Raw genomic sequence first — 9448 nt, 5'->3', positions numbered from 1 at the left:
GCACTTACATTTTATTTCCAATCCTGAAATCTAAAAGAATATTCAGATTTAAATATATAAAGTAAAAAAAACAGCCCAGTATTACAGTAAAAGATTACTCTTTATTTTCCACAATTAAAAAAAAAAAAAAAAAGTCTTGTTAATACTATAACAAGTTAAAAAAATATACATAGATCAGTGACAGAACAATGTACAAGAGAAGCTTCCGACCTACTATCACTGCCCTTTTAAACAGGTGAAACAAGTAGGGGAAGGTCTGCACTGACCAAACGTGCATGACAAGTACACAGCAGGAGGATGACAGCATGGTGACAGATGACATAAAACCAAAACTAAATCCTTAGTTTTCAACAGGACTACATTGGCAAAATTCTATTTTAATTTGCTTTCTGGACATGAAAAAGGTTTTCCTACAAAGTGCACAAACACAAAAACATGCTATACAGGTGTAACTGCAGCCTTTTTCAAACAGGATGTCAGCTGTTCTACAGGGTTTCATGTAGATTTCACTGCATGGGTGATCAGGGTAAGGCACCACTTGAATTTGAATGGTACATAGGACTCGTGTATAATAGCGAGTGGATGTTAGTACTGGTCAGCTTGTTTTCCACAGATAGAGGTATCTCAATTTTGGCATGGTTCAGGGAAAAAAAAGTTAAGTGACAAGGATGAATTGGAACATGTTTACAAATTATTCTTAAAAAATGTGGAAGACAAGGACCATTGGCTCTGCTGCATACAAGGGTATATAGTACAATAAATATAAATAAACTGGAAGAAGACTGGTGAAAAACATATGCTTTACATTCGAGTCAAATATACAATGAAGCATGAAGAAGAAATAAAGTTTTGGCAGGAGAACCAATTAAAACCTGGACAAAAAGAAAAATCTGCAAGAGAAGAAGAAGCATTGGTTTTCAGAGGCTGTCCTGAGGTCAGTGTAGACATTATACTTCTTCAGCACAGTGATTCTCGCTCAATAGAGACACACTGTTCCAGGAGAACATTAATGAAACATACCTTGTTATGTCTTCTAAAAATGATCAAATTACATGCTTACATGTCCTTATTACTGACCAGCTTTATGAAGGCTGAGTCTGATTTATAAGATTAGATAGCGTTTAATACAAGGTCAATTTTGGCAGTTGCAACATGCTCTGATCAGCTGATACAATTGTCTTCATAAAGACTTCTAAGTGCTTATTTATGTTCATTGTTATGTCATACAGCTTGTGAATCATTCTTCTCTGTGTCTGTTAGCATCAATGGAGGGTATGAATTTACTCATGAATGCAATGATCAAAAACTTTTGAAGAAGAATGAATCTGCAAATTTTGCAACACACTCTGGAGCATGAGCATCCAAAGGTGACTGGGTCCAACTTCATTTTCTTCATTGCAGGCTGCGCTTTAATTTCAAGCTTTTTTACTCTAGCCAAACTGGAAAAAGAAATTTCCAGGTCCAGAATCTGGGAAAAAGCGAGAGAGAGGGGGAAAAAAAAGAGGTTAGGATGCACAGTGTCCAATAAATTCTTCCATGTTATTAAAACCTTAAAGAAATCTTAAAAGTGGCAAAACACATACCTGGACTGGAATCAAAACTAAATCCTCCACCATGGCCACCAAAGAAAGCCCTGAAGATATTATTGGCATCAAAATCTAGAAATGAAAGAAAGGATATAGCAGGATTAGTCGGTGTTAATGACCCCCCATGTATAATATAAATAAACTATCAAGCTATTTTACACACTGTAGACACTCCTTACAACTTTAAATATGTGCACATTGTCAATACAGAGAAACAGGAGCAGTATGGCAACCACAACTGTGCAGAGCTTTAAAAAAAAAAAATCTTACATATTTAACCAATTTATAGCAAGCCTGCTAAATTGTTCCATTTGTAGTTGTGGCCTCTTTTATATGGTTTTCATTTCAGATCCTCTAATAATCTTTGAATATGTTTTGGGTAGTATTAAATGCTAACTTTTTCAAAAAGATGAAGATTTAATTTTACAGTAAAGTCTGCTCTGACCTGTTTCAATTTAACATCTTCATTTTAGGAAGAAAATCTAATTAAATACAAACATCAAGTTGAGTTTTTTGGCTTTATAGTCCCCTTACAAGTACTTATCACACCACAAAATGAGTGTGCAATGGCCTGAGATCATGTTAACAAAGGTTAAAAAAAACAATGCAGCTATTTGACATAATTTTGCACAACTGGCGCCCTCTACAGGTAGAACTTATTCTGGCTAAAAAATCAGAAGTGACCCACTTTAGGGTTTAAAAGGTTAACAGTGTCACAGCAAAATATTCTTGCAATGTCACAGCAGACTCTTTTATTAGTTATTATTTAATTATAAATATTTGTGTTTTGTATTAAAGAAATTACATTTGGTAAAAAAAAAAAAAATTCAAACAGTTTATGTAAAACAGACTAAATGTAAATCTGTCAAACCGACATTTCTTGCTTGGGTAGTTTTCTTGCTTTTTTGAGTTTCTTCTCGCTTTTTTACAGCAGCTTTACTTGAAGAAAAGCACTGATGCAACTAGTGATATTAACTCAGGCTTCTTTTAATTGCCCAAGTTTTTCTGGATTTTGGACAAACAACCAGTTTATAATAAGCAAAAATTAAATAAAGTTACTTGAAAAAGAAAAAAAAAGGTCTGTCTCTTCCTGACTCACTTCTGAAGTCTGCACACATATTCAGAAATGTACATCTAAAAGAAAAATGGTAAAAGCCTGATACGCATAGAATAAATGTCAATCCTGACAAGGATGAGGAAAAAAACTCAAAAGTATTAACCTCCGCCATCAAAGCAGCCATCATCTTCGAGGTCATGCCCACTGTCGTAGCGCATCTTCTTCTTGGGGTCCGAGAGGACGGTGAAAGCCTCACCCACTTCCTTGAACTTTTTTTCCTCCTCCTTCTGCACCTCTGGAGTTGCTCCACTGTGACGGTCTGTAAAGTAACAATAAGTTGTTGACTGTGATAAATAAGAAAAAATAATGATCAAAACTAATGTGTATGTTATAGCCAAGACGGATACCTGGATGATGCATGAGAGCCCGTTTACGGTAGGCTTTTTTGATTTCATCCTCGGTGGCGTTCTTGCCTACGCCTAGCACCTTGTAGTAATCTTTCCTTTTGCTCTTCTTCAGCTCCATCTGTGCTGTCTTCAGCAGCTGTTTGTGCTCTGGAGGGCAAAAGAGAGGTGAACCATGTGAGAGTGTGGAAACCTGCAAGTCTATTAGGGCAGGCCAATAAGAGAAAACTAGGGCAGCAGCGTACCTGAGGTTTTCTCTGTCTGGTAAACTTTTTCATAGTCACGTACAGCCTCTTCATATTGCTCTGTGTCCATGTAGCTACGGGGAGACATAGACAATAAAAGACCAAATAACGTTGAACAGCAAAAACACGCAAAGTAGGAAGAATCCACTCAAAATGACTGCTTTACATACCACTGAGCTCTTCTTAAGTAGGCTTTGATGTAAGAGTCATCTAATTTGATTGCACTGGTACAGTCTTCTATGGCTTGATTAAGTTTCTTCAGCTGTTGACAAGTTAAGGAGTTAATGACGAAGAAATAACAAGAGAGAAACAGCTAGTGTTTTAACTTAAAGTATTTATGATTATGTAACTTCAACCTGACGAGCTGCTTTTTACCTTTGCTCCTGCCGTGGCTCTGTTGCAGTAGAGTTTAGCATTGGTTTTGATGTTGTTGGGGTCTATCGCCAGCGCAGCAGTATACAGTTTATAGGCAGCTTCGTAGTTGCTGTTTTTAAAAGCCTGGTTGCCCTCTTCTTTCTTGGCTTTTAAAGCTTTGGCATTCTGGTTCAGGAAGAGAGAACAAATCCTTTACTTATATTGTTTAACTGAACTCATAGAGTGACACTACATCCATGTAAAAAATGATTTTATTGAGCATTAAGTGATAGATTGACTGTATTAAGCTGCTTTGTTGTGTGTGCTCGGACACTTTTCTTAAGTTAAATTATTACACTATCTTACCCTCTGATTAAAATCTGGAAAATGAGCAAATATCTTGACTCAAACCCATGTTAGAGATTTCCAAAAGAAATAAATGTGACAAAAAAAATGACATTTTTATTCTTTGATTCAGTTTTAAATAAGTAAAATTTTAAAAGATAAAGTGAAATCTTACCCTGCAGGCTAGCCGGGCCTTTTCATGGTCAGGTGCCATGCGCAGAGCCTGAACGAAGAACTGAACTGCTTTATCAATGCAGTCCTCGTAGTAAAGACACAGGCCTCGAACATACAGTGCGTCAGCATTAGTGGAATCCATTCGCAGGATGTCACTGGAAAAGAAAGAGCTGTTTAAAGATCTGCCTTCCTGAAACTGTGAATTAAATCTTGCCTTCTTAAACAAACAAGAGAGAATAATCACAAATCAGTTGTTTCATATAAAATCCAAAATGCTTCTAACCTTGCCACAGACTGGGCCTCTTGGTAGCGTCCCAGCAAAGCGAGGCACTCTGCTTTTAGGATTTTGAAGCGGTGGCAGGCGCAAGCCAACGCTAAGGCCCGGTCCATACAGTACACCACCTGGATCACAGCAACAACCATCTCCCATGAGGACTACACCAGCTACACTTCAGTGTTACAGCATTTTCTCTTATGTCCAGTGGTTACTACAAATCAAAGAACCAACTCGATCTTTCCCCATCATACAGCTGATGACAAATCAGAATAGGGTGGGGAAGAAAAGTGAGAGTTTGATGAAAACATACCTTTCTGAAATCCCGCTTTTCAAAGCCGAACTCTGCCATCCGCTCGTACTCCAGCAGAGTTGAAGCATTCTTTTTCTATAACAAATCAACACTCAGTTATGATTGTCTTTTCTAAATGTCTGAGTTTATGGAACAGATCGCACAAATGCAGCAAATGAGTAAAATGTATAAAGTTCCCACCTCCTGCTGAGCCTCTCGATTGCTGGGCTCCAGCTCCAGAACCTTCTGAAAGCAGCGACTGGCCGCCATGGCATTCCCCAAAGACAAGTGACACTTGCCCTCGCGCAGATGCCCCTGTTGTAAAGCAGGGACTTATTACTTAAAATATATATACTAAGCCACTTTTCCGTAAAAAAAAAAAGAAGAAAAAAAAAAAAAAAAAAAAAAAAAGCACAGAACAAAGTTATGCTCCAGATGTGATAATCTGTACAAACTAACCTTCATGAAATAGTCATCCAGACGCACCGCCTGCTGCGAATCTTCTAGAGCTTCTCGAAAGCGACTGAGCATCATGAGGGTGGCTGCCCTGTTGCCGTAATAGCTGGCATTTCTGGGACATGTGTCTTTAGAATAAAAAAAAAATGAATGACACACTGAACACATCTTAAAGGAAAAGAAAAAAACATCCTGGCTTAATCAACTGAGAAGCATTTGTAATAAAAAATAAACACGTGATTGCTGATTATAGCGTCTCCGCACATCTGGCTCTCGACTTAAACAAGCTGATGAGAACGCTAGCAAAGCATGACAGTGTCATTAAAAATCAGTGCAATTGTTCACTGGGCGAGGCGCGACATAAAAAGTCAAGACTTCTCAACATGAGAACATGAGGAAAGCCTGGGTGGTGTATGAGTGGTTACAATCATTAAAACCAAGGGGAAAACTTAATCCTAGCGATTAACAGTAATCTCACCAATGGCCTTAGTGTAATAGTTGAAAGCTTCAGAGTAATCTTTCTTGCTGTAGTAGGCATTTCCTTGCTCTTTGAAGCCTTCAGCTTGGCTGCAGAGAGAAGACAGAAATTAAAGTCAGCAGAGAATGAATAATATAAAAACAAATCAACCAAATCTATTTAAAAAAGAAAAAAAAAATTGACAGTGTTTTGAAATGACCATAACACCACTGAAGCCACCTTGAGAGCGAGCTGTGATGACGGCTGAAATACATAACTGAAAGTGTAACTGAACCCTACTGTAAAACGCAAGCACTAGTAGCCATGTGTATTCATTAGGGAATTTAATGCAGATGTGTCAGAGTTAAGAGTCTCTTCAAGGATACAACTGTTCACCTGAAAGTGGGACAGCAGAGGAGGGTACACACAGTCCAGTACTAAACATAGCTGTGAATTTCACCTGCTGCAGTCTTCTCAGAAGCACCAAGTGCTTAAGGGGGAATGGAAGCTAAATCACATGAAGACGGAGCTACAGCTGCTGTGCAGTGCATAAAAAATTAGACTGGTTTGCAGCTGTCAAGAGCTGTGGTCAAATGTCACTCAGGCAAGAGTCGGCAGTTGATAAAACATGGGTGTTTGCTGTGGAAACACACAAAACAACCAACAACAAACTAAATCATGCAAACGACAAAGATATTAGCATCCTGCGGTAGGTAATGAGTGAACCACAGCTCATAGTACCATTCCACATGCGTACAGTATAAGTGGCAAATGACAAGGAATGACTTAAATATGAACTGTTTTATTTAGTATTTAATCCTCTAATTACTATCTTATTAATTTAATCAATTCTATAAATTAAAAAAAAATAAATAAAAGGTTACCATTTCTACCATTTCAAAAATAGAAGGATGGGGGGGGAACCATTGTCTTTGAGGAAGTTTTTCCATCAATGACTTTTTATTTATTTCCCTTATGACCATGCCATGACTCATTGGGTTCAAACTCTGAAAGAGGAGTTCAGGGAGCATGACACATCAATTTCACACATGGATTGGCCACCACAGAGTCCAGACCTGAATCCCATTGAGAATCTTCAGGATGTTCTGGAGAGGGTTTTGTGCAGTGGTTGGACTCTCCCATCATCAATACAAGATTTTGGTGAAAAATAAATGGAAATAAATCTTGTGACATTACAGAAGCTTATCATAACAATGCAACTGTGAATGCTGCTGTAATGAAAGCTAAAGGCGGACCATCCAACAAAATATGTTTGACCTTTTCTTTCATGGCAAATTTTATATTAGCCAGGCTGTGTATTTGTCAGTCTCAAAAAATCCAGACTACACTACAACCAACTACAACGTAGCATAAAACAATGTGCCAAAACAAGGCAAATCAAAAACTAAGAAGCTGTTAGTAAATTTTGCTTCCAACAAACAATAAAATCTAGTGATGTTGTGTCAGCCAAAGTCATCTGCATGTAACTTGTTGTTAACATAATGATAGTGCCAAGTGGGCCATAGTCTGAGACAGTCATTTTCATCATGAAAACAAGGTGTTTTTTAACTAAATAAATTCAAAATGTGAAACGTGCCTTTATATATCGAATCATCCAACAGAGCCCACAGATTCTCTAGCATTTCTGTGTTGAAAATGTTTGCTTCCATCTATCTATCTATCTATTTACTGGACCCATAACAACCAATCTGCCCTTAATTCTTCTATTTTCTGAATACATCTTCAGCATTGCAGAGCAAAGAGTCTAGCAGTTAGTAGACAAACTGTATACAAGACTTAGCTTAAAATTTCAAAAAGTCTAAAAATGACTTAGTTGTCTTTATTTTATGTTCACCTTAAAATAGATTCTCAACTGTATTTTAGTTTCCGTGTTAAGAGCCACTTTACACAGAAACTAAAACCTCAGCTCGCAATATGATCGATACTTGCGACAAACAGGTAAAATCTACTACTTATGTCTGACATGCAGTCCATTGTATGCATGATAAGTTTTCAGCAAAGTTTTTTCTCTTCTTAAAACACGCTTCTAAAACTTTATATTTGAATCGAAAGACTGGGAATTTACTGCACAAAGAGTGTCAAAGATCACAGGATTCAAACAACGCCTAAGGTGTACTGCCAGTTTTGAATTCCTAGAGAATTGATTCATCCAAGGAGGTCAATGGCCGCCTATCGAACTTTCATGAAATAGAAACTGACTGTCTTTGTCTCAAAAAGAGAGCAACTTTCAAGATTTACTGACATTTTTAAATGTGTTAAAAGCCGGATTTTTTTTTATTTATTTATCTATATCAAACAGATCTCATATATATTAGGCCAACGCTTGCATTTCCGCGGCTAAACATGTGTGGAGACATGTGCCAGAATTAGGAAATTTTGCCAAGCAGTGTTTCCACTAGTTAATCAAATAGCCCTTAATAAACAGTCCGTCTAAGATAACATAAGGTTGTCTCCTGCAATTTTCAAATAGCGATGGTGTGTACGGTCAACAAGAAGACGTTAAGCTTCTATTCACTCTAAGCTAGCGCGTTTACGGTCGCTTTCCTCCGGGGTGACCGAACGGATGTTTCCGAGTCATATCAGCCCGCCGGTTCTAATCTGTCTGCTGCTCACAAGTTTCACACTCAGCACAATAAACACAAAAATAACAGCGTGTTTACCGCTCCATGTCGTCCTGCCTGCGGATCTTGGATTCTGTTTCTACCGGCACGTCGATGTCAACAGCTGCCATCTTTTCTGGAAAGTACACACAGACGAGTCCGAAACGAACCCGCGTCATTTCCGGTTTATTTTTTGGGTCAATAAAAAGTAGGCAAGTAGTACAAGTTTTGTTATATAACAATCTATTGTAGGTCGTTTAGTCTGTCATGGGATTGTTAATACACGTGACACATTTTATTCATGTTAGAGGGACATGTAAATTAGTTGTAAATGTTATTTTTTAAATTAATATAAAAACGTGCATATCTTGCAGCATGCATCCTATTTTTAAATCATCCTAAAAATGTCACCTGTCTGCTGTTAAATGTAATTTTCTATTATTATTATTATTATTATTATTATTATTATTATTATTATTATTATTATTATTATTATTATTATAAAAAGACATTGAAATACATCACCATATGATGTCACCTGAGGGCAAGCAGCTCCACCTGCTGGTGCATTTTTGTGGTAAGTAGGATAAAATGATTAACATATTTAATTTGTGAATCATTCATTTTGTTCACAGATTATGTTTATGTTAAGAGCATAAACTTATCCAAATATACAACATTTAACATGTTTAACATTTTATGATTTGTCTCAAAAATTCAAGTGAGGTTAGTGCACAATTAATTAAAGCGATTAAGATAGTACTTCTAATTATGCAAAGGATGATCAATCCTCATCATTTACATTTTGTTCTGCTGAAGACATTGAAATACTTTCAAAAAATTGCACCGTCTTATTTTGTAGGATTATCCTGTATTGGACGTGTTTACAAAAACACCACAAGAGGGCAGCAAGATATCATTAAGTAAAGAATTTAATGAGAATGAACAAAAGTGGTTTTCTGAGTTACTTATAACTAAACTTTAATCTGCTAAATAAATAAATTAATAAAACACTGATGTTAATGTGTCATTGTTGGGGGTGGTGTGTAGGTCAACTGGTAGATCTCTCCCATCTACACAGGCTTAATCTGCAGTCAGTCCAGGTTTGAATACCAGCCTGGAACCCTTTCTGCATGGCTTACCCCATCTCTAAGAAACCTTACCTATCACTCTACTGTCAAAT

The 9448-nt window shown here is 37.1% G+C and overlaps 2 protein-coding genes across 2 annotated transcripts in view; both read right to left on the bottom strand.

Moving 5' to 3' along the window:
* Window positions 1-85: 85 nt before the first annotated feature.
* Window positions 86-8429, bottom strand: LOC121632491 (dnaJ homolog subfamily C member 7-like). The gene is made up of 14 exons (XM_041974053.1): window positions 8326-8429; window positions 5666-5754; window positions 5191-5315; window positions 4933-5046; window positions 4753-4827; window positions 4449-4567; window positions 4167-4320; window positions 3668-3832; window positions 3463-3554; window positions 3293-3366; window positions 3051-3197; window positions 2807-2962; window positions 1584-1658; window positions 86-1468 (listed from the first exon to the last, which is right to left on the bottom strand). Exons 1-14 carry the CDS (start codon window positions 8394-8396, stop codon window positions 1431-1433), a joined length of 1494 nt encoding a protein of 497 aa, XP_041829987.1. The 5' UTR covers window positions 8397-8429; the 3' UTR covers window positions 86-1430.
* LOC121632489 (zinc finger protein 385B-like) overlaps window positions 2667-9448 on the bottom strand; it is an 82832-nt gene continuing 76050 nt past the window's right edge. Inside the window, exon 10 of the transcript XR_006008914.1 lies at window positions 2667-2676. The gene's annotated coding sequence lies outside the window, so the exon portion shown is untranslated. The remainder of the gene's footprint in view (window positions 2677-9448) is intronic.

Source organism: Melanotaenia boesemani, chromosome 21 (assembly GCF_017639745.1).
Source record: "Melanotaenia boesemani isolate fMelBoe1 chromosome 21, fMelBoe1.pri, whole genome shotgun sequence".
Taxonomy (NCBI): domain Eukaryota; kingdom Metazoa; phylum Chordata; class Actinopteri; order Atheriniformes; family Melanotaeniidae; genus Melanotaenia; species Melanotaenia boesemani.
This window is presented reverse-complemented; position numbering and strand designations above follow the sequence as displayed.

What these genes read in the sequence shown, in the direction of transcription:
- LOC121632491 (XM_041974053.1), bottom strand. Translation starts at nt 8,396, where the DNA reads ATGGCAGCTGTTGACATCGACGTGCCGGTAGAAACAGAATCCAAGATC. An exon ending in AGGCAGGACGACATGGAGCG is followed by an intron (nt 5,755 to 8,325) that starts GTAAACACGCTG and finishes TTCTCTCTGCAG; the next exon opens with CCAAGCTGAAGGCTTCAAAG. An exon ending in TGGATGACTATTTCATGAAG is followed by an intron (nt 5,047 to 5,190) that starts GTTAGTTTGTAC and finishes GCTTTACAACAG; the next exon opens with GGGCATCTGCGCGAGGGCAA.